The sequence below is a fragment of the Monopterus albus genome, unplaced genomic scaffold (assembly GCF_001952655.1).
Source record: "Monopterus albus unplaced genomic scaffold, M_albus_1.0 scaffold75.1, whole genome shotgun sequence".
In the NCBI taxonomy this organism is placed as follows: domain Eukaryota; kingdom Metazoa; phylum Chordata; class Actinopteri; order Synbranchiformes; family Synbranchidae; genus Monopterus; species Monopterus albus.
The window spans coordinates 849,451-874,481 of record NW_018127955.1 but is presented as its reverse complement, the minus strand read 5'-3'; the positions used below and the strand labels follow the sequence as shown (position 1 = coordinate 874,481).

Genomic DNA, 25,031 nt, shown 5'->3' with positions numbered 1-25,031 from the left:
AAACCAGCCACATCTCTTGTATGGACAAACCACCTCCCACTTCAAAATGTGGCTCTCAATTGTGAGCTGTGTCACTGAACCTCAGCGTACACACAAGCACAGACAAACCCTGACATATCTAAGCCCACAGACACAAAGACATAGTAAAGTCCATCTTTCACAGTCAGTGGCTGTGAACAGCTCACGGCGTACGGCAGCCTGACTGACACCTTCTATTGTTTGGTGTGCATTTATAACTTAGCTGTGAAGTGAAACGTACCATACTGCTGCAGTAAAAACTGTCTGATCACAAATGAGAGGAGCTTTCACAAATACATCATATTTATCTGTGACACATTCTACTTGGAAAATACCAACTACTTTTATTTTATTAGCATTTAAATCTATTTACTGGATATTTTTCTGCCAGGAACAGACACCCTCTGATGTTTTGACTCAAATAATACATGAGACACAATTTTAAATAACACACAGTGCACTAGTCCCTGATAACTCCAGATATTAACCAAAATCCAAAAATATCCCAATGGCATTATTTAGGCTAGACTGAGGACCACCATCGACAATATGAACCCATAACAAGCATCCATGGCTGGCAGGTTTCCTGACATGCTGACACGATAGGACGCACTGTGGCTGAGTAAATTTGCTCAGATGTGGGACGTGACAGATTTCTTTAGAGGGGAAGTCAAGCAGAAAAAAGTGAAGCACAGGTGTTCAGTGGGATACTGTAGCCTCATATCCTGTAGCTTTTACACACAGCAGCAGCTGCTGCAGACTTCTCCGCTTCTTCCAGCTTTAGAAGCCAGCTGGTGAGCCCGCATCACTTCTCCTCTGTACACTTTTCAGTTTGAGTAGAAAATAACACAGCAAAGTATCTGACGGTGTTCCGCCTCCTCAAACATGCTCTGTGTGTGTGTGTGTGTGTGCGTGTGTATATACATATCTATATACATATATGTGTGTGTATATGTTTGTTTTTTTACAGATTGAGGTCTCTTTGAGGTTGATTGAGGATTTTTTAAATTTATTTTTTACCTCAAAATGATGAAAAATTATTCCAAATTAAAAGATTCTGAAAGCTAAAGATGTCAATACTACAAAACATGAAACAGAAAAAAAGCTAATTGCCCTCCATTGCCCTCCCATTTTAGACACTTGAATCAGTAAATGCTTGACAGTTTTGCTTGTTAAATGACTATTTTGTTAACTACCATTACTGCTGGTGATTAATTTGATCTGACAATTAGCTACTTAAGTTACACTATAAACATACTGCACTAATTAGGCAACACGACACTACATGTGTGCTTATGTGGCTTGACTGAGTGATGCCCATTTGTGCTATATTATTTTAACTGATACTTGAGTAAATTAAGATAATGAATGGCTGCTGAGGCAGATAGTGTATTATTATGAAAATGCATAGATATTTTATATAATTCACTGGTCTCAACATTTGATGGAACTTAAGAAATGTGGTGTAAGGTTCGGCCCGGTGTGTTGTGGAGTGCACTCAACATTCTTCTCCTGCTTGTACACATACCCTTGGCAAAAACAGACCACGCAGCAACTAAACACTGTACTACCGTTAATTTAAGGTAATATCCGACTATCCGTATCTCTCATTTGTAAATAATTGGGGAAAAAAACTACCTTACTTTCAAGTTCCAAGCCTTTAGAGAAGCACGTTAGCTAAAAGGTGGAAAAACCACAGCTGACCTCTCTGTCGTCATCATTACGCGCCGACTTTTGGCGACTTCCGAGGAGATGTTTGAAACTCTGTACGGGTTATACCAAATGAGCGGGGTTCCTCCGTAACGCATCCATAGCCTAATGCTGGAAATTTGGAGGTGGGAGAGGCCAAAAATAAAACCGAGTGCCTCCCCAGGACTCCGCAGACAGTTAAACAAACCACAACATCATCCTGCGCCTTTGTTGTCAGACAGTAACTGGTGACTGTTTATTTAACGAGCAAGCTGACCTAGGCAGTTTTATAGAAAAGATATAAAAATTGATTGCCATGATTAGTATTACGTTTTGACGTACCCGAACCATCCCGAAAGTGGGATCAGTAGCAAGTTGAGGCGAATAAGGCAGTCGCTATCAAAGTGGGAATTCGGCAGAACGAGGGGGTAAGATGAGATCATTTAAGCTAGTTAGCTAACTGCTATCAAACCAATGCTTGTCTAAACGTACTGTTAACTGTTTAGTGGATAGAATTAGCTAGTTAATCGAATATCTTCTTCCCTGGATGACTGAGATACGTTTATCACATAATCAGATCGTTTCTAATTAGCTAACGCTAACTAAATGTGAGTAGAGGTTAGTCGACAAGACTGCTGTTAGCTAACGCTAAGCAAACGTTAGCTACAATAAATTTCCCAAGTTAGAACTTAAGAGTTCTTCTCTTTGAGGTTTTACAGAAGCTAGGATTAAAAATTAAAACTCCTCATACATAATTTTGATTCTGTTCAAAATAGTTACTAGAGAACTTAGATACCTAAACTGTAAATGAAGACTAAAGAAAATATATAGTGACACTGTGTTTTTGACCACCATTCCAACATTGGTTTTTACATGTAACGTTATGTATATGCATAAAAATATTTACCGTAAATGCCACAGTTTTGCATTTATACTATGATATAGTAAGTCAGTTAAACTTCTAACAAGGTGCACATTGTAAATATGTAAAAATGAGAAAATGTCTGTGTACATGAACTGAGAATTGATTATGATTTACTGAGATCCCTCGATCAAATTAACATTAGAAATTGCCTTGTCCCTTTCCCTTTCAGGCTCCATTCTTTTGTCCTACAACTGATGTTAGCGCTGTTTACGTGTTATTAACAAAATCTGAGTATGTAGAATTAACTGTTTGACCTATCCAGGAGTTTACGTGTTATTAACAAAATCTGAGTGTGTAGGATTAACTGTTTGACCTATCCAGGATCTCCCTTTAGTAAAGACTTGGTAAGAGTCCCTAGACAGTCTTCAGAGTTGAATATCTATATGTGAACATACAGCGAATCAAATCTCAGTTCTCTTCTTTTTCTAGACACCTTCTGTTCTGTCATGAAAGCCACAGTTCTTAGATGTTATATAGGTTCCCTGTAAAGCAATATTTGAGTCTTCAATTTAACATCTAAGAGTTGTGCTGGAATTTGCTTATTGCATTGTTCATAATGTTACTCCCATCATGCTTAGAACAGTCAGCTTGGTTCCCAGACTCACACATATGCAAAGATTTAAACTTATATCTACCTGTTTTCTATTTATCAGCTTTCTCCTTCTGTATTCTACAGAGTACACATGTCATCTGCAGCAGAGACTGTGGAAAATGCCTCCATCATTTCAGAGAGCGTGGCCCACGATGGAAACCGTTTGTGGATAGGAAACATAGATCCCAAAATCACAGAGTAAGTAGAGGTGAGAGTTCAGATTCAAGCTGAAACAACTGGTGAGACAGTGTAATTGCTGTGCCCTACAATCTAGTCCCCACATTTTAATACATTAAGAGTTATTGAAATTAATTTATATTTCACTACAAAGCTACAGATCTTCACACAGTGAATCAGACAGGCAGCTGAATGAACAACATAGTGTTTGATTTTAGTGGCAGTAAATGTTCAATTTGGGGTCCATGTTGTGAACCTGAAGCAGTGCTTTCTAACATCACTGGCTCTGCCTCATAGAGCAGAAAATGCATTGTGTGTGCATATATGATTGATGAACGTTGTGTTTAGTGTAGTGTGTGTGTGTCGCAGGCTGAGACTGAGCAGACACGGCTGGGTGTGTGAATGAGAGGCAGCGAGGCGTGGAGATATGCTGTGCTAAGGAGCAGCCTTCATTCCTCACTCACCTGATCTGTTTACTCTCTCTATGTCAACCTGGAGCTGATTGTGTGTCTAAGAGTGTGGGGTGTGTGTGCAACCACCTTTAAGTACACGGTTGATATTTGGACGGTAGCGGGTAGAGGTGCAAGTTTCAATACACTGAGGTGTTTCACTTTACACAACATCATATATGCAGACATTTTTCAGTTGTTGCTTTTGCAAGCAGGGATGTATGTGCAGTTTCTGAATGTGCAAATCCCTAAGTGTTCATGTGCGATGGAGAGGTGGTGGACTTTCAGGGTGAGGGGCGTGTTTCTGTGCCTGCGAGGGCTGCTGGAGATTGTATGTACTACAGCTCTGGTGGGTGTCTAGACAGGCGTTTCCTTCTCCTTCCCCTGTTCTGCTTCTCCTTAAATAGCCCACTACTACAACATATGGAGGGAAAACAACAGAAATGCCCATGGTCCCTGTTGTTGATTGGGAAGATTAATTAGCTCCAGGATAGCACATGCAGTACTCCCTCTGTTTGTCCCAGTAAGCCAAACTCAGTGCAAAGGAGGAGTGTACACCTGAAATGCAAGGTGCTGAATATGAGTATACAAAGCCAAAATGAAGCTAATTTAAAAACTTACAATTTTGTGCTACAAGTTTGGACTAAACCATTAAATAGAATTTGACTGGTGGATTTTTTGGTGGAATTTACTGTCATATTTTATTTCAGTGATGGCTCTTTGCTACATACTTTCAGTCATTTGGAAACACGATTAGTGATTTGAAAACATAACGGTATTAAGTGAAAGTGTTTTATAATGGAGTTTTTGTCCACATTTTGTTGATCCGAGTGTTCTGGAGGCACCCAGATCTGCTCTGGTTGGTCAGCATGAAGTATAGATTAATTTTGGATGTGATGATGTAAGAAAGCTGACACTTTTAGTTTTTGTAATTTGTCCTCTTGGCAGACAAATACATGTTGGCCTGTGTTATGCCTGATCTCAAGTTTCCTCAATGAAAGAGGGATAAAAGTTCTCTGGTGGGGTCACAGCTAAATCTATACCAAGCATGACATTTTGAAAAATGAACTTTCCTCTTTTTGCTGTGCAGGTATCACCTCCGTTATAAGAAATCTACAGTCCTTTTGCTCCTGAGATGCCTGATATAAACTTGTCATGAGACCAGTAATCCTTTACATGGTTTTTACTCCTCTCTGTTGAGTATTCAGTCCGATTTTTTTTTTTTTTTTTTTAAACATTCAGTGGGTGTAACTGCTGCTTTCACCACATAGTCATGTTTCTGTGCTTTTGGCTGCTTTCTCTGTAGTGGTAATCCATCACCTTCTTGCTTTTTGTTTTCTCTGTGGCCCTCTATTACATTTTAACTTGAGTATCTGGAAGTTGTCATGATTTTTCTGACAGTACTTGGAACCATCATTTTACTCGGACTCTAACTAACTTGCAGTTAGTTAGCTTCATTGTCAGAAATCCCCCCTTCCTCCTCCTCCTCCTCTTCTGACCTGCATTTTTCTGGACCAAATCTTTTGTCTGTCTTTTTCTGGCCTCGACTCACAACCCCCCCTTTCCTTCCTTTCTCTTCTCTGTTCCCTAGTGCTTGTATCTCTCCTACCTGGCTTCTCACCTCCTGTCTTCTTTGGGCTTCTCCTCCTCTTCCTTCACCTTTCACCTTGCCATCAACATCCACTCTCTGAACTTTCCTTTCCCTATTCCCCGCCTTCCCCTCCCTTTCCTGTCCCCCTCTCCTCCCCTTCCTCCGGTGGTTTTTACAACCCCCAGGAGGAGCGGCCCATTGTGGTTCACCTCGCCAGCATCCAAAAATGTTCTTGGAGTTTCTGTCATCTAATCTTGTTCACATTTATATACACGCAGAAGCATACAGTATGCATTTATTTGAATCTATATCAGAATAAAAAGGCTATATTTAATTATCAATTACAGCATGGTTATATTTGGCTAAAGTGTCTTTCTCATGTCCTGATCTGTGTTTTGGAGATTCCAAGATGCAGGAATCACAAAGGCAAGTTTGAGTATAAGTGTGCCAAGAAGTATTAATAACTAATGTGATGCACTTAATTTCAATAGAGGCTTGCATGTTAGAATGAGCCTAGTGCAGGAAGAGTCACTTTCACATCAGAGGCTTGTAGGGTGTTGTCTGGGAAAAGCAGAAGTTGTCCTTGTCCTTCTGCTCTCCGGGGAGTCATAGAGGGGTGGAAGACATTAGCCTGTAGCTTAAACCCACTCTTCACCCTCTATATCACACATGGAGCCCTATTCACACACATAAATGCACTCTCGCACGTTCGCGCCACACAGTCTTTGGGGTCTCACACACACAAACCACTTCAGGATTAAAAATAACAGGCAAGTAAACAATAAAAGCCTCAAACACTGGTTCCTCTTGGACACTTATACAAATCACCTTGGTTCATTCTGGGGCCTGGACAGTCACACGAGGTAACAGTACCCAAACAGAAACACAGGAAGGTGTCTGATTTATTGTTATTTATTTTTGTGCATTTTTTGATTTGGTTTAGCTTTTTGGGGGGGGGGGTTAAGTGCCTTTTTTTCACAGAAGGCCTTTTGAATACAACAGATTCAATGTTAAAGATACTTCACCTAATTTATTTTCAACTGCTGGAGTTTAGTGGGACTCCAAATTGGAACTCTAAGCTGCTCCTTAGCGGCCACATGTGGAACGAACATGATTTCTCTGGCTGGCTTTTAACACTTTGTTTCATACTTGTAGCTGTACCCAAGAGGTCCTTCGTGTCTGGCTGTTTGAGGCAACAACTCGTGGTTCGAAAAATGTTTCTTATAACCTTTTCTAGGTGGCAAGTGAGGCTAATTTATGGACCATAGTTTGAAAACATGGTGTAGAGAAGCTGGAATAACAAAAGAAGTGCTGTAGGCAGCAGTGTCATGGAAGAGGGGTAGGATAGCAGAGAGACATCACGTCCTTTCCCATTTTCACTTGATTTATCAGACAATGTGTCAAATGTAATGTAACCAAAAAGGTTGATCACAAAATATGTAAAAGAAAAAATGTTCATTAGATACAGTAAATGCACACCATTCTTTTACAGTGAGGACTGCCATGGCCTGGTCTCATTGCCTTTTATTGAAGAACATGTTTTATTTGAAATGAATCAACCAGGAAGATGCTCATGCACAAAAACAAGAATATGATTGTGATAAGCACATATAAATAATTTCAGGCACAAGAACTTTGACAGGTAATGAAATGAAAAACACATCTGCTGCTCAGCACGTGCTGGAAACATTCATCTGGTTATGTGCAGTAATACTGCATGCAGGTGACCCTGAACTTTGGTTTTTTTCCACAGTCACAAAAAGAAAGTGGTGATTTACGCACGCACCTACTCTACAAACTCACAAACACTGCATAGCTCTCCGCTGATCACACATGTCCATTCATACATCCAGCAGTGCCAGGCAGGCCCACACAGTCAGTGGATGTTTGTGCAGAGCTCGGCACTCAGAGGGGATTTGAGGCTTCCTCTGTTTTATTCCCTCATTGTCCTGCTACTGTATCCTCAGCATTGTCTTAATAAGAGATTTACTATCACTGGCCTACCACACCAGCTGGCCTGTTGCTAAAAAGGTGTTAGGAAGAGAAAGCTGTCATTCTCATTAGCCTCACTTAACAGATTCACAGACTGTAGAGTAGCTAATACAGCGTGGAACAGATCCATGTGGCTGCTTCACAACGTAGACCTACGGTACTGTATAGCTGTGAACCTTGTTGCTCATAACTGAAATATAAGACACATTTACTCTGGTGTGGGTATTTTTATAACAATGTGTTGAGTTTTATATTTACAGTAAATACCTAAAATGTTTACTTACATTGTTCTAATAATTCAACTCCCTTCTATTTTCCATTTTTCTCCTTTTCTTGCACTCTTTTGTCACATTATTCTTCTCTCGGCAGGTACCACCTAGTGAAGTTGTTAGAGAAATTTGGCACAGTGAAACAGTTTGACTTCCTGTTCCATAAGTCTGGGCCTTTAGAGGGACAGCCACGGGGCTACTGCTTTGTCAACTTCAGCACCAGAGAGGTACATGCAAGTTGATATTTTAGATTGTTTATTTTGCATTTTAATTCATATTAGTTTACATTCATGCTGGTCACAGTATTATATTTTTGTAAATGGTGATAGTACAAACTCTTATGCATAAAATTGTCATTCATTTGATCATTTTAAGTAATAATCTGGTAAACAAACAAAATTCACAAAAACTGAAGTGCAAATTAATAAATTTCCTCAGTCTGTCAGTCATTGGCAGCCATTTTAACATTTGACTGTCTGCACTGATGAACGGTGTGAGCTCATTTCTACTTTAAAACTGTATATGTGCAAAGCATAAAGGAAAATGTCACGTGGGATAAAAATGTGCAGATCCAATCTTAAATAGAAGTCCTTTTCTAGAGTGGATGAATGCCTCCTGAACTCAAATAGCACAACAAACTTTGAAACCTCTTCAAGCATTTAGGACCTGATTGTACTGAAGTGCTCTGTATTTCTAAAAAAAACCTTAAAAGAAGCCCGTTCAGCAGCCAGTATTTGTTTTGGAGAGAACCTGTGGTGCATGATAAGAATCTAGTTTCACAGCTAGTGTCTATCAGTGGGATATGAAACCCTCCCAAAATGATTTTACAGAGGAAGTGTGTGTTTACCTTACACACACCCGCACAGGCAAAGTACTTCATTAATATAATTTAGCAACAGATCCACTTATTTGATTAAACAAAACTACATTTTCTCACACTTTATTTCAGACACACAACAGAGACACAATCACACGTGTCAGTTGTGGTATAGCTGCATTCAGAGTGGCGCATCATCATCATCATTTATTATTGTTTCTATTGTGAGGACTAATGATTTAATGACTCGAGGGCAATCATCAATCATCTGATTTTTAATCATACTTGTAAAAAAAAAAAAATCTGTTCCTCTTTCTTTTTCCACTTTAGTCTACCTCTGTTTCTCCCTGTGAATGTCTGCAGGAGGCAGAGAGGGCAATCCAGTGTTTAAATGGGAAGCTAGCTTTGTCCAAGAAGCTGGTTGTGCGCTGGGCGCATGCACAGGTAAGGGTAAGTATCAAACTTCAGTTCCATTTAATGAAACTTAAAATCCTATGGACCTTGATAGCTCAGTGGATTAAGGCACCAGAATCTGGTTGCAACAAAGCAAGATGGCAGCTGCTGCATCCATGATATTTTGGCTTTATTTTTGCATAGTGGAGGGAAGTGGCGGCACCTCGTCCATCTTATATATGTCGGTGGTGTACATCTATGCATTTAAAATGATGTCACTGGCTTTCAGAGATTAAAAACGTAAACTGTCTTCTGCAACCACAGATAGAAACAAAGCCAAAAACGGGATAAATATTTAATAATTCTTAAGATGAGGTGCACTTTTAAGTGTGCTAGCACTTGTGCTACTCGTTATAAGCATCTGTCGGTTTTCATTTTCTCATTGCTACTGCAGTAGTCAGTGTATGGACAGCAGTGAGGTCCCAGCACAACCTATGCCTGTTTCTTAACAATAGACAACCTACTGGCAGTGGGTGAAGGGATATCCTGTATAGGGACGAATCACACCCTACACACACAGACACACAAACACGTAGTAGAGCAAGGTCAAGGTCAACGCTGCTGCCTGCAAGACAACACTTTGTTGGATAAAGCTGCTCACTGTGACTGAGTCCATCATTCCAATCCAAAATAGCAGCCATGGTTAGTTATGCCATTATAAACCTAGAATTATAGCTGTAAGACAGATGTCCTGTGGATACCAGCCTGTTGTGTCATCAGGTGACTGTTGCCTCACACTTGCCAATGGCATCATTTTATTTCTATTGTGAACGGTGTTTTCTCAGTTAGTGCTTTACTAACAAAGTTGGGTGTGGTGCTCAAAACCTGGAGTTCTACTTCCTCACTGAGCCACAACATGTTCACTGTGTTCAGATTTGTTAACATTAAACTCATTTTTGATGAAAGAAAGTGCTTTCTGTCTGTCTGTCTGTCTGTCTGTCTTTCTTTCTTTCTGCAAGTGTGTGACACACTGGAGGTAGTGTTAAAATTTCAGTATATAGTAGGTCATCAACATCCAGCTCGGAGAAGGCGATTTGCTGCTCTTATGTGCTCGTTGAGTTGCTGACTGGAGAAGCGAGTGAGTGGGAGGATTGATGTCTGTCTTGCTGGAGTGAGTTTTCAGTTTTGCATTGCACAACTGGCTCACTTAGGGTGTGAAAGAGACCGTTAGAGTTTGGGTTCAGCCTGCACCACAAACCAACACCTTTACCTCCTGCGCTCTGCCTGCCGACAGCCAGCTGGTCAGTAGACAGTGCTGTCAGCATGGACTGGATTGTTGCTCTGGAAAACCGTTTCTGGTTCTGTGCCTTCATCTTTGAAAGTTCTCAAAGGAGTTGCACACCAGACTGTTCCAGCTTCACTCTGTTACCCATCAAAGTCCCTGACAGATAGAAGGCATAGTTAAATATAATGTTGCAACCACATGAGCCAGGTTTGAGTAAAGCTGCACCACAAGATTTTGTTTTCTCTCTCTCATCACCAGTAGCAGCAGCTCCATCCAGCCTGCTGTCAGGCTCCTCGCTGTGGGCCGGCCCTTGTGGTTAGTGTCCCTTTTTAACGTATCAGTCAAAATCATCATCACATGGCCCGACACAGCCTAGGATTGTTCTGCCATTGGATATAAACTCCAGTGTGTTTTGCTGTCACTGCAGAGGAGTGTGGGAAGAAAAGCGGTTTATGAATGATGTTGACGTTGGAGATGATGGGAGCAGCTTGTAAACCTGCCACTGGCACCGAGCTTTATTATACTGAGCAATTTTCCACCAGTGTGGCCAGGCAGGTCAAGTCCAGCGTGTGTGATATTTTTTTTGGTGAGCCTGTCCTCTCTGACTCCAACCCAGAAGTGGCATGTTGGGATCAGACAGCCTGCTGCCACTGTCACGTATCCAGGCTTGAATCTTGAGCCCATTCACGGCTTTCCACATGAGCTGCTTCAACAGTTTAAAGATTGTCTAATTTCATGATTGTGTTGTATTGCACATCGATATACATCTCAGCCAGTTAGTCTCTTATGCATGTCACAGTTTGAGATGATGAAATTAGTTGATGCCTTGAGTAGTCAGTTGGCATTCATTGGCAGCTATTTTGATAAGTAATGATTTTTTTTAAAGCAAAAATGGCAACATTGCCTTTTTAAAGGCTTCAGTCACAGTATGTTTGCTGCTATAAGCTGCTATGGAAGTAAACTGGAGATATTTGGCTTTTGGATTGCTGAGCAGACAAATCAAGCCCTTTGAGTATGTCAACTCGAGCATTTGCCAGGCAGCATTTTTCACTGTATTCTGACACTTTATAAAGCAAACGCTAAACTGAAAAAAGAATGATCGGGTTCACTGGAAGTAAAAATCCACTGTTAGTTGCAGCCCTAGTTCCATTTGTGTATGAAACTGACTATAGTGTTGAATCTCTCCATCTCTAATAACTTTCCTGTGACTGTATCTATACGGCCCCAACTCATCTGACGTATAACATGGCAACCACCTATTTTAACACGTATTAAATTTCTTAAATGACGAAGTCGAACTGAGACTTTATAACGTAAACTGTTTAAAATCTAAAGTGCAACTATGCATTCTGGAAACATACCTTTAGGATAGGTTGGAGGAAAGGTTTCTCGCTGGTGAAAGGGTCATTGTTTTAGACCTATTCTTAGCTACGTGTAACTTATTTCTTAGGACAATGTGTAAGGCTGTGTGTGTGTGCACGCTTTTGTTCGTGTATGTAAATTCACATAAGTTGATTCCGTGCCAGTTCCACTAGATTTCTAAGCATCATATTCCTGCACCAAGCACAGGGGTTGTGCATACTCGGCATGTGACAGTTTTGATTTTTGTCTCTCTCTTTTTTTTTTCTCCACAGGTTTGGAGAATTCTTTGTTGGCTGGTGGAGATGTTTTGAAAAGAATGAGTGCAGACGTTGGTTGTTGTTCGTCAGCTGCTCCCACTTTCTCCTCCCTCATCCCTTAGGTTGTGTTTGTGAGCTGGACACACGGCCCTGCTTGGTTACTGTCTGTTTGACCAGACACAAACAAAATCAATACTGCAGTTTAATAATGTTTATATTTGTGGGAGGAAGCTGGAGTCGGCTCTCCACGGAGCTGCTGTCAGTATTTATTAGGAGGTTCTGATGGTTTCTAAATGTCCGGCTGACAGGATTCCTTCTTATTCTCTGCCTGTTTTTCCTTCTCTACTGGTATGTGGTCCTGTTCAAACTGTACAAAAATGTGTCTTAGGTGCATCTAAATAAAGGCGTCACAGCAGTCAGCTTCCCCCGGACAGTATAGTTATAGCTTTGACTCAAGCCCTGGTACGGAAAAGCAAGTGATGCACATGATTGTGTGTTTTTTGCATGAACATATTTTAGATGCAGTTTGATGCCAGGTGTGATCTGCAATCTGTTATGAGCAGCATCTAGACACAGTCTGTATTATATCTGGATGCAAGGAACAGTACTGGGTTTGAACAGGACAGCCTTTTCTCTCTGCTCTATCTCACTGACTGGCTGCTTCTGTTCTTGTGCATTCTTGCTTCTACAGTACCTGTTATTTTACCATTTGTTTCTCTGTTTGTCTACTGTTTTGTGGGTCCTTTTGTGTATGTGTGTGTGTGTGTGTTTTTTTTTTTTTTTTTTTTTTTTGGACCACTTTTATTGTCTACAGAGGTTTGAAGGTTTGCGTAATGACAAGACAATACCTCAGAGCCTGGAACCATCATGCAGCGGTGCAACAGATGAAGGATCTGTAACCACCAATCATCTCAGGTCGGTACCAAACGCACTTGGCTTCCTTTTTGTGTCCTTGTCCATGTATTGTCCTTCTGTCCACATTAAGCCTGTTGAAACCAGCCAGTAGATAGTGAATAAATCTGAAAACACTGGTCTGCTAAGAGAAAGTGGAGGTCTGTGTGGCAGTAAAGTGAAGAAGCCAACTTTTGCCTCTGCTTCTCCCCAAATGTCAGTAGAATTCATCACACAAAGCAGAAGCTGTGAAGCTGACTGTGCACTTTAACCAGTGCGCTTATTAGATGATGAAAGAACCTCCCACTACAACTGTGGAGCTGTGGGGAGCTGCTATTTATTTATTTTTTAATAGAAATTAGCTAACAATGCTGATGTGAATCTGTGTAATTTTAACACAGAAATGGCATTTTCAGATTTAGCCAGCTTAGTGTGGTCATAAATCTCAGTGTTTACAATAGCTTTAGGAGCTTTTTCAGTTGCTACCTTCACCTATCTCCACTGTACTTATGCTTGGTCCTGAAATTATTACAGGAGAGCTCATGGGCTTGTTGCTTTCTCCACCAAAGCACAGCTCAGTACAACCAGGCCAACGCTTTGACTCCAACAATGTCTAGGTGGACGTTTTGTCACAGAATAATTTGAACATGTTCCATTATTGTAGCTTTACTTGCAACCCTACATTCGCATGTATACACACACACACACACACACACTCCACCTGCACAGGTCAAATGGAGCAGTCTGGAGTTAAAGGCCTCTTGTGCTCACGCTGTCAACTCTTGCCAAAGCAGTCTAGTAACAAGATATGGACTCCAGGGTTCTTCTCAAGAACCCTGCTAGCTTTGATTCTAGTGTAAACTTCACAATCACTCTCTTCACACAGCACAAGAGAGGAAATATAACCACTCTTTTTCCCCATTTTTCCCTGATGCCTCCACTAGATGTTCTCTCTCTGTCACTTTCACACACTCCCTCATTTACTCCTCTCTCCAGCACCGTAATCTTTCTTACAACCTTCTCTCACCTGCTCCTTCAACTACTATTCCATGATTTAAATACAGGTTCCCCTCTGTTTTTGTACAGCACAACTGGTAACCTCTTTTTTTCGTTTATCTCTCCTAATACTAGGAGTGCTAATACCTCTTCTCCTTTTCTCCTTCAGCCAGAGTCGAGCACTGTCCATCACTCCATTAGTCCCTCACCCTCACTACCAACACTGGTATTTCCCCCTCACATCTCCTGTCTCTCCTTTTTCTCCCTCTAGTACGAGTGCTAAAATCCGTGCCATTGAGGCCAAGCTCCAGATGATGGAGGAGAATCCAGATGATGAGTACTCAGGCCCGTCGGCCTATGTTTACAACAAACCACCAGAGAGGAAACGCTGGGAACCCTACTCTAAATCACACCACAATAACCAGAGCAGGCCCTTCCGCAAGTTTAGGAGATGACCTCCTGCTCATTCTGGAGATCCCCATGTCAGCCCCCCCAACAGACTTTACAGTAGATACTGTACAGACTTGGCACATCCTATTTGGGAATAAAAGATTTTTGAAGTTGTTCAAAATATGTTCAGAACCAGGATCCCCCACCCCCCACCACCACTACTACCACCTTTTTTGGGGGTGGGGGTAATCACAGCAATCGGGGTCAACTACTTAATGTGTTTTTTTTTTTTAATTATCTTGGTTTAATCATACAACTATGAGTCATGTGATGCATAGTAAAGACAGAAAGACATATTATTAAGGCATCTCAGCACTGATGTTATTTAAATGAGATTATTTTTTTTAGAGCCTTCAGTGAAGAGGAAGATATACAGAGATTTGTAAACAGGTATAGAGCTGAAGCCACTCAGTATTGTTGTGTAAAGTGCTGTGCTCTTTTCCTAATAATCCACCCCACCCCCCTGATCCAATTTTTATGACTGCAGTCAAACTCTTTTAATTGACATTTGTTTCATGTATAGAGTTTTGGGATTTCCCTTGCCACAGTATTTTTTCCCAAATTAAAGACAGTTAAATAGCCTATCAAATCTGCAATGTGATAGCATTAATGGTCTTGAAAATCCAAATACAGTAGATCCACTGTTATCCACTGGATCAAACTATTTAGAAATCCTGAAAAATATGGAATAATCTGGTCATGACACCATCCATTATGTTTTAAGACTAAGTTCGTTTTTTCCCCAGACATTTGGAATGTTAAGCATTATTTTTGTGCAGTCCCCAAGAGGTTGCTGTAAATTATTTTAATATCTTGTAGGCCTTTATTATGTATCCATCTGTGTCTTATTATTTTGATGTGATCTGACTTGTGCTTTCCTGCACCCCCAACTCTCTTCCAAGTAAAAAACAAAAGGTCTGAATTTGCCAAGCAAATGTCCTTTAATTTGGAGAGTTTACCAAGACTATTTAACTCCTATATTAGGCTAGATAGGCTGCAGCAGGGATGGCGATCGGCAGACTAATTGAACAAGAGCCTCGTTTCGTGCGCACTGGACAAATAAATCCTACCTCTTACATTACTCTTTTCAAATCTCTTTACTGTTGTCAAACCAATCACCCGACTGCAGAATCGCTCTTACATCCATTTCATCAATTGAACGATTTCTATTCAGTGTTTTTCTCTGTTTTCAATAGAATATCTGTCCGGTGAAATGCAGTCATTGCGCCTCCAGAATAGGCTAACTGAGTTTTTTTTAATTATTATTATTGTTTAGGTCTAGTTTATTTTGATAGGATCATTTCTGAATTAGATTCACAGATACAGATAATTGATTCGCCTGATTGACACATCCATCTGAGTCGGTGTGTGGGCTTAGCCTATACATGTCCTGTAATTGCAGGCTTCTAGTTTTTGGGAGCATTTTGGTTCATCTGCATCATCTGCTCTGTTGTTTTCATAAATTTTAATGAGCTGTTACTCTCTTTATTCTTAATTATTTTGTTTGTTTGACAGGCTTATATGGTTTCAAACAGTTGTCAAAATAAAAGAACGGCTTAAAACAGAAATGTAAATTTTTTTAATGTGTAAATCGTCGGTGGTTATTCTTAGTTTTCTACCCTGAAAATCGTAAATGTGCTATACATGTTGTGTGTTTGACTTTAATGCTACACAATAAGCAGAATTTTAATATTTTGAATTATTCTGATGAAAACAATTTGATTAAAAAAAAGAAGCCTTAGGTCTTGTGGGTGGTTGGCATTAAAATGTAGAAGCATATCTACACCATTGAAAAGAATGAAATTATATTTTATCCTGTCGAATTTGGGTAAATTATAATATGACTGTTTCCTCAGTCTTTTGAATATCGTTATTTCTATGTTATTGAACCAGAACATGACATAAAGCGCTGATGGTTCTTTAAAAAGGTCTATTTATGTGCCCGAGCATGCACGTTAATTAGTGCGTTACATCATCACTTGTGTATTTCTAGTAGCAAATAAATGGCAGTTCTATAGATAACTATAATTTAGATTGGAATTTCTTTCTCTGGCAGCTGCCATAGATGCCTGAGATATCAAATACGCACCAGCAATTTGAGTGAGTTTCTATCATAACTGTTTCAAATGTGTCCACCCTTCTCACGCACATAAAACTTCCCTCGCCCTCCCCTTTCTTTCACTATAAGGCCAGAGACTTCTAACTAGAGCTCTGTAGGGACACGTCGATTCTCTGCTTGTTGCGCTCTCGTCTTCTTTGCAGCCCTGCAGTCTCCCCGGCACCTATGAAGCCTCGGAGAAAAAGCTGCCAACCCCTCAGTTTGATTCACTTCCTGTAGTCAGACTCCTTCCCCAAAGTGGAGAGAGGGGGGAACGGGAAAGGGAAGAAATCTTTCTATTGTAAATACGGCTCTGTGAGGAGCAGCAAGCAACTCCTCGTCTCTGCATAGCTTTTGTAGTTTGTGTCAGGTCATCGCGCACGGCAGCGTTTCAAAGACAGAAAACCTTTTGCGTAAAAACAAAACTGTGCGCTACACACCCGAATCCATGCATGGTACGGATGGTACAAGTTTTGACGTCCACCGCCGACTCTTTCACTGATTCCACACACCGAGTTTGGAGACACTGTACGCTGTGAGACTCCGGGAGTTCATGTATTGGAAAAATGAAGTTTTGTCCCCTCTGTCAGAGGGAAATAACATTCTATCCGAAGGAATTCCCACGAAGCAGGTACTAATAGATTGGAAACTGCCGCCTTCAAGCTGCAACTTCGTGCGTAAAGGTTCAAATCGGAGACATAAACAAGTTGTACACTGTTTGGGCCTTTACAGTTTACTTAGGACTAAATTGGCGTTTTGTGTTTCGTAGCATGACGAAGTCATACCTGAGCTCAGTGTGACCTCACTTTTAATTTACCAAATTGTTCAACTTCTTTCTTGAGTCGATCTCCTGTTGCCAAAACGTGCGCTTAATTTGCAGCCGGCAGCTTCGTGTGTGAGTTTTGTTTTGTCTCCCTGTGATGTCACACGAATCACGGGCTTGTGTACGGAGATCAGCTGCACGCGCCAGCCGCCTTGAAGAGGCACGCGCCTCTCTGTAGTGAATAGCGTGATTTGCGGTCCGCGAGCCTCTCGAGCGTTGCCAAATCGCCTGAGAAAAATTAGGTTTTAATTACAGCCATTAAAAATCAAATTTGCAATTCTTTGTGTGACCCGTTGCCTTTTTCTGATTGACAGCTGAAATTGACACTCCGGATCGCTCTTATCCACGGCGTTTCAAGCTATTTGGCGAAGAAAATACTATTATTCTGAGAGGCATGGGTTAAGGGCAGGGAAAAATCAATCCAAATTGAAATAGCGTCATTAAAATGTACCTTTTGTTGCGGGGGCCCTTTTAGGCCTAACTGTTTTAACCGGGGTTTATTGTCAGGACTACTTTATATAGGAGTAGCCTTGAAGAGCTGTCTGCAAATGCCCCCGGAGGATTTCTCAGCTGACGATGAGACGGGAAAAGTGATGAAGACTTGCCGTTTTCTGAACGTTGTCTTGTAGGTGATCTCTACGGAGCATCAGAGTACACCGGGAGCCTTGCGCTGCGTGGACTCTAAACACACGCCAATGGTGAGAGCTTTATTGCTTATTTATGCTTTGAAAATGTCTGGATCATTCAGTGCGCGCAGTAGCTATGGCATCTTGGCCCGTACTCATCAATTGCACGTGAAAGTTTTCATGCAGAAATCATTTTAAATGTGGGAATTCTGCGCGCACGGCTATAGATCGTGAAAACGGCGACATCTGCACAGGGGCACTGTGTGGATGAGGATTAGTCTGTGTGATTCTGAGCTGTGCTGATGCCCTTTTGCAGTCTCACTCGGACGGAGAGTCCCAGCGGTCCAACATGGAGCGGGAGGACACTCGCTCGTCTCCGAGCACACCATCCACTCCTTCCGTGTGCTCGCCGACCTCCACCACCAGCTCGGTGCCGTCCACGGGGAAGAATATGTGCGCCAGCTGTGGTCTGGAGATCCTGGACAGATACTTACTGAAGGTGAGAGGTTGATAGTAGCCGTCAACTAAAATAGGCTGAACCTGGCCGATTTATCAGGCAGATTATTTTCTTCTTGGTGCGTGTTGTTTATCAGTTTACTCTGCATTAACATGGACAACAAATTGCTTTAAGACGAGCAAGAGCGAGCGAAGGAGGGTGCCATGTTTACCCTAGCCCTGTTTTGGTTTGGCCTGCTGTATTTTTGTGCTGATGTGCAGGAATGAAGTGAAGTCAACTTAAGGCGTTCTTAGTTCTGGACTATGAGTAAAAAAACATTTTGCACAAATAACACAACAAGGCTGGAAAATAAATCAATTCTTCACCCATAGCTATCTAAAGCTCTACTAACGACTAAATGCAGCCTGTATGAAACATGCCTACAGATATATAATATAACCTATGCACCATGCAATAAAAGTCAATGAATGTTACAATTATCTTATAACTTTGACACAACACCAAAACGCAAAACCCCTTAGATTTTAACTCTAAATTTAGCCCGTGTTATCTCCACCGTAAAAGTCTGGGAAGCAGAGATAAAACGCCACAGAGGTTTGGAGGAGAGCGCTGACAAAACAATGTTGTAGTTTTTCCTGTTTTGCAGCTTCGCAGCCAACACGCCCCGTCTTGTGGTGCGCTCCCCGTTTCCAGAGCAAAACCGTTTTTACTCGCTCTCAGTGTGGAAGTGATGAGCTTATTATCAGTCTGCATTTTTGTTAGGGCATCAATATTATAACAATTATTTTTGCTTTAAAAAGTATACAAACATATTAGTTTTCGAGATGAAATTAATAAAACATTTTATTTTGTTTATATACTATATTCTCTGTATTTATGGGCTCTATTCGTTTTACACAACTGACTGAAACACATTTTGTTGGTCATTTGTAAACGATAAATAGAATTTAAAAAGAGATAAAACTCACATGATCTTAATATATTCAGTGGTCCGTTTAACCTTTCGTCTGTGCAAATCTTGACTGAATATTTCACACTGTCCAATGCTGTAAATAAAAATACAACCCTAAATCATTTTCTTCTGATCTGAAACACGATTACAACAAATTATGCTTTGATGGAATTGCCATAAGCTGCAAGCTTGAACAAAATCCCATTTATTTTGCCAGAGACACGAGTGTGACGTGAGTTTGTTTAGACAACCCTCGTCATCTCTCGCCATGAACAATTAGGCTAGTTTTAACTTTCATTTAAAATATTCTGAAAATCGATTTAGCTATTTGTGAACTTCGAAACTGATTTCAATCACTTCATCAGTGATTACTACAGATGTGTCACCTGCTTTCTACGCCTGACATTTTTTATTTATTTTGCTTTTTGTTAGTTAGTTTGTTTTGTAAAAAAAAACTGCCAGGAAATATAAATTAGAGCCAATATGTAAGTTAAGCAACACATGTAGTTTGTTTTTTCAACTGATTTTACAGCCTAATATTCTATTAGGAATGATATCAAAATTATGGAGGAAAATCATATCCAAGCTTAATTAATGGACATTGTTGTATGAGAAAGCATATCAGTAATTATGAAATGGTCTCTGTAAAACCAAATGCATTACAGACCCTCTAAAGTCCTTAATATGTCAGTGTTAAAATTACAACGTCGCAGATAAATTATCACATGTCTGTAATGACTACAAGCTCATTGAGCGTCGTTCTTGACATATAAGTTGACAGGCCTACGATTAGTTCAGTGTACATCAGATAAGAGAAATGCTATCGACCCACTCAGCTGAGCTACACAGCCACTCTCTGCAGGAGTCACGCCTGTCACATGAAAAGCCGCAGACTACGGTGTGTCCGTGTCTCAGCGCCACTGCGGGTCCTCAGACCAGTGATTTGTCATCACGCAGGCCCGTGTGTTTGACACGCTCCGCGTCTCTCTGCAGGTGAACAACCTCATCTGGCACGTGCGCTGTCTGGAGTGCTCCGTCTGCAGGACGTCGCTACGTCAGCACAGCAGCTGCTACATCAAGAACAAAGAAATCTTCTGTAAAATGGATTATTTCAGGTAGGGTAAGTTTATGACCGTGTTTTCAAAATAACACATGCACTCTGCCAGCAGTCTCTCTCTCTCCCTCTCTCTCTCAGACACACACACACACACACACACACACACACACACTGGTTTCAGATGGATGCGGGTGGCCCGATGTGTTCGTGAAAGACCTTTTCAAAACCTGAAAGTCTGTAACAAAATAAATGTCTTTACCTGCACTGAGTAGCTGAAAGCTGCGGTCTTGTTATGGCTATCCAAAACATTTCTAGTAGCTACTACGCACAAAACAAGGGCCTATAAAGATGAAATCTGTGGGGGTTCTGTGAGGTTATACCTTATCTTGAGGACGCTATTTTTGACCACAATCCCACTAGATTTGATTAATTTCCTGTGGACCGTGTTAGATCAGACGACTGGTGGATCTAGGCCTTTTCATTTTTCCAAATCTTTAATCTTTTTAATTGGCTATTGAATCATAAACTCTCCAATTTTATGAGCCAAACAAACAAACAAAGCGCGTGGCAGCCGTTTTAACAAGGATACGTGAAATAAACGGAAATCACCGGAAATGTTTAGTTGTCTGACATTAGTTGGTCCCTATTGGTTCATTAAGTGTAAAGCGCAACGAAAACTATGGAGAAACGTCCCGTTCTGTTTTGTATTGTACATCCATGACATGTGCATCTATCTATCTATCTATCTATCTATCTATCTATCTATCTATCTATCTATCTATCTATCTATCTGTCTATCTATCTATCTATCTGTCTGTCTGTCTATCATTATTATTTTCATTCAAACTGGAAAGGCAGAGATATTATACAGTGTATAAACAAGTCGACCTAGTGATGCACGCAGACTTTGGTGTTGTTATGGTTTCTTCTTGGGAAATTTCCTGGCTGCATGGCTGACTGTTTAAACTGTGTGTCACAGTTAATGGTTGTAGAGCGAGAGGGGGTGAAACAGCTTTGGTGGATTTACTTTATTTCAAGTTTGAATTTACCATCAGTTGCATTAAATATATACTGTTCTTGCATTTGCATTCAGCAGAGGTGGAATAAATCTTTGCTGACTGAGCTCTCTGCTCATAGAATGTTTTATTTTTCACTTTTATGGCTACTTGAGTATTTAGTTTGTGAACCTGTATAAATCAGAAAGGTGCTTGGACTGTGTGAAACTGGGTGTGTGTGTCTCTCTACATGTGTGGTATCTGAGGTTAAATGGGGTTCACACATCAGAAACAGCATATATAGTAAAATTCCGCTCAGTAGCCAGGAGCTGGTGTACATATTGTATGGAGACACATGCCCGTTTGTGCACCTCAGTTGTGTGTGTGTGTGTGTGTGTGTGTGTGTGATTGGAACTGAGAGTGAGCTTTGGTGTTTGTCTAATCGAAACCTGACACCAAGCCAACGCTCTGAGGTTTATAATCACCAGCAATTAGTTGTCCTCCATCCCAGACCCTCAGGCCTCCAGACCAGCAATTAGACTGCCCCAAGTGCCTGGTCAGAATCTGAATGTGACACACCAAGGCAGATATGTGCACACCTAAACATGGACACATATCTGAATATGAAAACATGAATATTAAAAATTTACATACACATCTTAGCAAGATTACACTTTCTATTCGGCCTTTTACAACTCAAAAGAACATACCCACACTGGCACACACATGCACACAAACACACAGCCACACACACACACACACACTGAGCTCTCTGTTTATTTATGCCCGTTCAGCAGCTGCCAATCATTTTGCTCATTTTTTTACAAAATGGAAATTTTTGTGTTTTCTCTAATCTTTTACCTGCTCCGTCTCCATCTAAACGCTCTTTCTCCGTTCACCCCCTCAGCACTGCTCCCTTAACTGTGAGCTATTATTAAACATGCGGAGTGGATTTTAAATATGTCACAGCATTATATCTCCAGAAATGGTAATGAATGGTACAGATGTAGCTGTCACTGGGTCACAGGAAGTATGCACTGTAATTATGTGAAACACAGTAATTGTAATTGTAAAAAGCATGTCTAAATATGGAAGCATATTCCTACTAGATGACCTGCCAGGATAAAGATGTAAAGTTTCACCATACATTTCTAAAGTATTAATTTATATTAAAGAAACACTACAGATTGCATTAAATTCATAGAGCATAGGTCAGCCTCTGTGCTGCAGTGAGCTACATGCAATGCTGTCCTCACAAATTTTGAAAAGAAAAACAGGGGTTGTAGAAATCAGTGTTTAATTAAAGCTCAAATTATGGACTCATTTTACTGCAGTTAATAAAAAGAATAAATGAAAATACAAAAAAAACCTTCAAAAGCTTTAGATTCAAACATACTGATGTACAGTATTTGCTACAAACTGTGACATATGTTCTACAATATGAAACTATTTATGTCACTTTCCAAGCAGTTTCCAGATCAGTTTTGATGCTCCTAGTAATTGAGTAATCAATCAACCTAGTAATCATAATAGACAAAAAAAAAAAAGCTGAATTAGCAGCCTGTTACTCCAGTGGAAATCATACAAATTGTCGCTGTTAAACTACATTTGAATTACTTATTTATATCTATAGCTTCATTTATGCATTGTTTATCTGTTAGACGGCGTGAACTTCAAATTGTTTTCATCACTTTCCTTGTCTGTGTAAGGCAGTATTGTCATGCATTTCGTTGTTTTTCTTAAATGTATTTTGGATTTTCTGATTAATGGTATGTTGTTCATACAGCAACAATTTGAACAAGGTGTAAAATGAGTCATGTGTTAGTTTTATTTTAAAAAAAGCACTGTTAGAATTTAATAGTCTGTGGCTCAAACTAACAGATATTTGTGAGTTAACTGTTGCATCTTCTACTCAATGTGGTTACGATCTCTGGACAAGATTCCTCATTTGCATAATATTATTTGCAGACTTAGATTTTCTTGGAAGTCACTCTGGAAAAAGAAATTTAAAAAAAGATCTGTGAAGTTTTGCTGCAGGATTGGGGCCTGTACAGTGGTTACCTCTGTAAATATAAACTGTAATTTGGGTTTAGGCCCAATTTAAACCAGGCTAAACACCGCAGAGAGCCCAGATCCTCTAGGCTGGTTGTAAAACTCTGGAGATGCTTCCTCATCTAAGTCAGCCTCTCATCTGGCTTTGGACTGACAGCTGTTTTAATGGGGCGTAATAACAGGAAATCAGAGTGGGTTTCCCTCCGTATGTGTGTGTGCACGGAGAGGGGAGAAGAAGGTGTGCATGTTGGTGTGTATGTGTCAGGCTACAGGGTGCAGGACAGAGCCTGCGCTGTGCCTCTCAATCCCATATCAGGCCTTAGGGGCTTGCTTACATACACACACACACACACGTAAACCATTTCTTTATCAGCCTCCTCCCCCGATCCCCTGAGCCTCCCGCCTCGCTCTGTAGAAACATCATCCTTGTCCATGAGCTGCAGGCCACACAGGAAGTTGCATTGCTGCTCTAATCAGGGGCACCCTGGGAGACTGACACTATAACCAGAGTCAGTGTATGTAGGGAGTTTTGTGGGTAAGATGTGTGCATTGTGTGTGTTTCTTCATGTGCATGTGTGTGTGTGTGTGTGTACTGTAAAAATAATTATTAATCAAACTACCTCTGGTTAGCTGATTAGGTCTCCATAGCAACAAAGACAAGTATGCAGTACAAAGAGAGTAAGTTTTATTAAAAGCTGAATCCATTAAAATTAAAACAAGACATCTGTCACATCTGATCCATGTTTAAATAAAGACTACTCAGGTTTTTCTTTTTGAAAAGCAAAATAGATATTACAAACATAATGTTGTTCAGTTCCCGCAGTGCATTTTTACCCACTCAAAGAACAGACAATAAAAATGTCAAGGTTTCTTATATGTTAAAGCCTGATAATATAATTTAAATGTCTCTTTTTAGATCACTTCCTCTCAGTTTCCAATCCTAAATTTCAACACTTTAAGCCTGACATGAATTTCATGCCTTTAAACCCACAGTGAAGCTCTCTCCTAGTCTCTGAGGACAAATCTTTTAGAGATTAATGTATCCTCACAGCACATCAGGAGTAATCCAAAAAGCGTGCACCTCGTCAAGCCCCTCTTTCAGCAGCAGGTGAATTGCCGTATGAAAATAACAGCTAGACAAAAGAAGGGGAGCAAATAGTAGAGGTCTGGAGGAAAGGAGGCTTGATTTTCCTTCTTGTGAGTGATGGAGAGGCCATGAGGACTGACATTGTTCCAAAATAAACACCAGGTTTTTGGTACAGACAAAACAAGATGCAACCCCCCCCAAAAAAACAAAAAACTACGAGGTGGAGGAGGAGGGGGTTAAAACATGGGATGATTTGCAGTTTTTCTGGGTTCTGTCTTGGAGCATGAAACCGACGAGTTGCCATGCTAGATTAGCCACAATGTTCCACAATGTTTCCCTCTTTACTGTAAAAGGACGCTCACTGTTAATGCTGAACAGAATTTGTTTGTTAAGGAATACCAGCCTTTGTAAGATGGCCTGTTTTTATTTAAACATTGCTGCCGTTTTTGCAACATAGTTTATTCAAACCTTCTAATAAAAACTAGGAAGTCAGACAAATGTGAGACAGATCCTCAAACAGTAGGCAATTAATACTGAAATATAAATATTGTCTACCTTACATGAAAATGAAGCGTCTGGCCAACAAGCTCATGTACATGAGGAGGGGTTCGAGCTTGTGAGATGTCAGGGCTATAGTATGCTTTCATCCCAGATAGAGTGGACTTGAGTGCACTGCCAAACCCACTCAGTTGGCATCTCTGCTCTCCTGCGTCCCCGTCCTCCTACTCTTT

At 40.6% G+C, this 25,031-nt stretch overlaps 3 protein-coding genes across 8 annotated transcripts in view; 2 read left to right on the top strand and 1 right to left on the bottom strand.

Annotated features, from left to right (window-relative positions):
* mrrf (mitochondrial ribosome recycling factor) overlaps positions 1-1,764 on the bottom strand; it is a 14,116-nt gene extending 12,352 nt beyond the window's left edge. Inside the window, exon 1 of one of the 2 annotated variants that reach the window (XM_020605946.1) lies at positions 1,662-1,764. The gene's annotated coding sequence lies outside the window, so the exon portion shown is untranslated. Of the gene's footprint in view, positions 1-1,656 lie in introns of both variants that reach the window. The other variant, XM_020605947.1, reaches the window with a different exon arrangement.
* Positions 1,765-1,802: 38 nt separating this feature from the next.
* On the top strand, positions 1,803-15,717 carry rbm18 (RNA binding motif protein 18). 2 transcript variants are annotated; one of them, XM_020605949.1, is made up of 6 exons: positions 1,803-2,135; positions 3,309-3,422; positions 7,803-7,929; positions 8,883-8,963; positions 12,631-12,731; positions 13,975-15,717. In XM_020605949.1, exons 2-6 carry the CDS (start codon positions 3,316-3,318, stop codon positions 14,156-14,158), a joined length of 600 nt encoding a protein of 199 aa, XP_020461605.1. In that variant the 5' UTR covers positions 1,803-2,135; positions 3,309-3,315; the 3' UTR covers positions 14,159-15,717. The 2 variants fall into 2 exon arrangements, with proteins under 2 accessions (XP_020461605.1, XP_020461604.1); XM_020605948.1 differs by having other exon boundaries at positions 8,883-8,969.
* A 713-nt stretch (positions 15,718-16,430) lies between these two features.
* lhx6a (LIM homeobox 6a) overlaps positions 16,431-25,031 on the top strand; it is a 13,446-nt gene continuing 4,845 nt past the window's right edge. For 2 of the 4 annotated variants that reach the window (XR_002275405.1, XM_020605932.1), the window contains exons 1-4: positions 16,431-16,882; positions 17,704-17,772; positions 18,017-18,199; positions 20,103-20,224. Coding sequence is in view for 3 of the 4 variants with exons in the window: in XM_020605932.1 (XP_020461588.1) it covers positions 16,805-16,882; positions 17,704-17,772; positions 18,017-18,199; positions 20,103-20,224 (452 nt within the window). In the remaining variant the exon portion in view is untranslated. Of the gene's footprint in view, positions 16,883-17,581; positions 17,773-18,016; positions 18,200-20,102; positions 20,225-25,031 lie in introns of all 4 variants that reach the window. The other 2 variants (XM_020605934.1, XM_020605933.1) reach the window with 2 other exon arrangements.